The 2,430-nt window shown below is 29.5% G+C and overlaps 1 protein-coding gene across 1 annotated transcript; it reads right to left on the bottom strand.

Moving 5' to 3' along the window:
• LOC104700658 (MADS-box transcription factor 21-like) lies at positions 1,119-2,227 on the bottom strand. Its single transcript, XM_010416193.1, has one exon. The coding sequence runs from the start codon at positions 2,191-2,193 to the stop codon at positions 1,120-1,122; it is 1,074 nt and encodes a 357-aa protein (XP_010414495.1). The 5' UTR covers positions 2,194-2,227; the 3' UTR covers position 1,119.

Genomic DNA, 2,430 nt, shown 5'->3' with positions numbered 1-2,430 from the left:
ATCTGAATGATACAATTGACACGTGTCACGATCTCGTTAATGAGTAATTTTGACAAAATTATTTTCAAATATGATAAATACTTTAACCAGTTTCGACCGTAATGAATTGAATTTTTTTTATAGAGTACATCAAAAATGATTAAGAATTAATTCAGAGCTAAAATAAAGTTCTACTCAAACTCAATTAGATTTTATTTGGTTTTAGTGGTTTACAATGATTTTCTCTTAAAAAATATATTAAAGTCCTAGTTATACCACCAATTTGTTAAAATCTCTATGTATTACATGAATTATTTGCACATTAAGAATATTTTACTTTCCAAATTTGTGGTGCTAGTCAAATTAATATACTTTCCAAATTAAGGATATAATTCATTGTGCTGTCATAATTTAATGCTAGTCAATAATTATTTTTAGTATTGTGGATCATATTAATTAGTATTTTTGAAAAATATTTTGGAAAGAAATGATAACTATGCATTTCCTATAATAGATGTAAAAAATAATACATTTCCTTCAATAAGAATCATTTTTTTCTTCATAAATACTAAAAATAAGAAATAAAACAATTTACAGTATTTACAAAAGGTTGGCTATTGATTAGATGTTTTCAAATCTATTATTAGGATTAAAAAAAACTATTAAATCTAAAACAACACTAATTTCAAATAAAGAAAATAATATAGTTTAAAATGAAAGAAATATATTTTTCTTTTTTTTTTCTCTTTATGGATCTTAATTATTATTTTTGTTGTCGGGCATGAAGGTTTTTTTTTTTTTAATTGCAATGTGTGTGGTTCTCTTTGTTTCTCAATCCATGTTCCTAGATTTGGTTTGTGTTGAAATTTTCTTACCTTCTCATATTTCATTAGCGGTGAATTATTAAAAAAAATAATGATATACTATGAATGGGTTTATTTGTATAACTAAAAATCTTTAATCAAAAAAACAAAAACAAACAATTAGACAAACAAATTTCAAAATAACAAAGAAGAAAGATTTTCAATGTTCATAATTGTTAAAATAGACCAAAGAAACTCATTTTATTATAATTTCATACCAAACATAGAACATGATACCAATTACTAGAAGTCTACAAATGATGATTTTTGAAATTTGCTAGTTCCTATTTATATCGAACGGCGACAAATTAACAATATCTTCTCTAGAGGTTATTTCATTAGGAGGTGGCTCTTGTCGAACATCATTATTGGTCGTTGCAGTGTTGTTGGTCATGTAAATTTCTGAGTTGTTAATGTTGTTTCCTTCATCTTGTCTTTCCAGCACACGACTCATCAAATCAAATGGTTGATTCATAGCCATTATTGCATTATTAGTCATGTTACAATGTTGTAATGGTTGAGATGCAGACCCAACCAAACCATGAAAAGTCATCACTTGGGGAGAAACGGGCTCCATCTCCAAACTAGCATTTCCATTGCTATCACTTCCTTGGTATGGAAAATAACTTACAAAGTTTGGATTGTCGTTCCGCATTTGTTGGTAAATTACATGCTCAAGTGGTTTAGGGTCGAGAACCCATCGATCTATTAAGTAATAACTTTTATTCTCCTTAAAGGTGTCAATGTTAAATATTCTCGGTTCTTCATCTTTTTTTCTATTTTTATCATCGTCTTGACCGCTTCCTACAAAAGCATCATTTGTGGTGATCGTCAACTGCTCGGCTTGCACCTCAAATGGAAGAACTGGTGGATCACGAAGAGTAGAAAACTGCATGAAATTTAGCTTCTTCCTATATAGTATGATTTTATCTTTTGAGAAAGATAGTAATACATGGATCTCACTTAAGTTAAGATCATCAAATCCACGACCATGTTGTAGACGCATCATTAATTCATCAACAACATACTCCTTCTTCTTTTCATTACTCTTCATTAGTTGTTCATGAACGGTTTTTATCTTCTCCTCCAAAATTGATTTGACAATCGTCTCTTTCTGCTTTTGCACGAACTTTGGTAAGGCAAAGAAACCGTCTAAGATGCCACGAGCCATCTCAACTGATGGCCACACCATTGGGACAGCTTCATTAGGACTAAAAATGATTAGAAAAGCCGTAATATCACACAATACGGATAGCTCTTTCACCTTTTTGAGTAAACCTTCTCTCCTTTGCTTTAATCTTCTTGCTCTTGCCTTGTCATTCTCTATCCATGCAAGTTTTACCTTTGCCATGGTTACTATTTGATTTCAATCTTACTCTTTCAAAATATGGTTGTTATTGGATATGTGATGAAAAACCGTGGGAAGTCATTTAAATAGAGTTGAGATCGAGCGATAAGATTTTGGAAATTGATACTAGTCAAAGGTGGATGATTCTTAAATATGTAAAATTAATTCCTATTTAATAAATTCAATCAAAAATATGTTTCTAATTAGTAAATATAACTTTCTTAAGAATTGAATTCAAAT

The sequence above is a fragment of the Camelina sativa genome, chromosome 7, assembly GCF_000633955.1.
Source record: "Camelina sativa cultivar DH55 chromosome 7, Cs, whole genome shotgun sequence".
In the NCBI taxonomy this organism is placed as follows: domain Eukaryota; kingdom Viridiplantae; phylum Streptophyta; class Magnoliopsida; order Brassicales; family Brassicaceae; genus Camelina; species Camelina sativa.
Note: the sequence above shows the minus strand (reverse complement) of the source record. Positions and strands in the feature narration are given on the sequence as shown.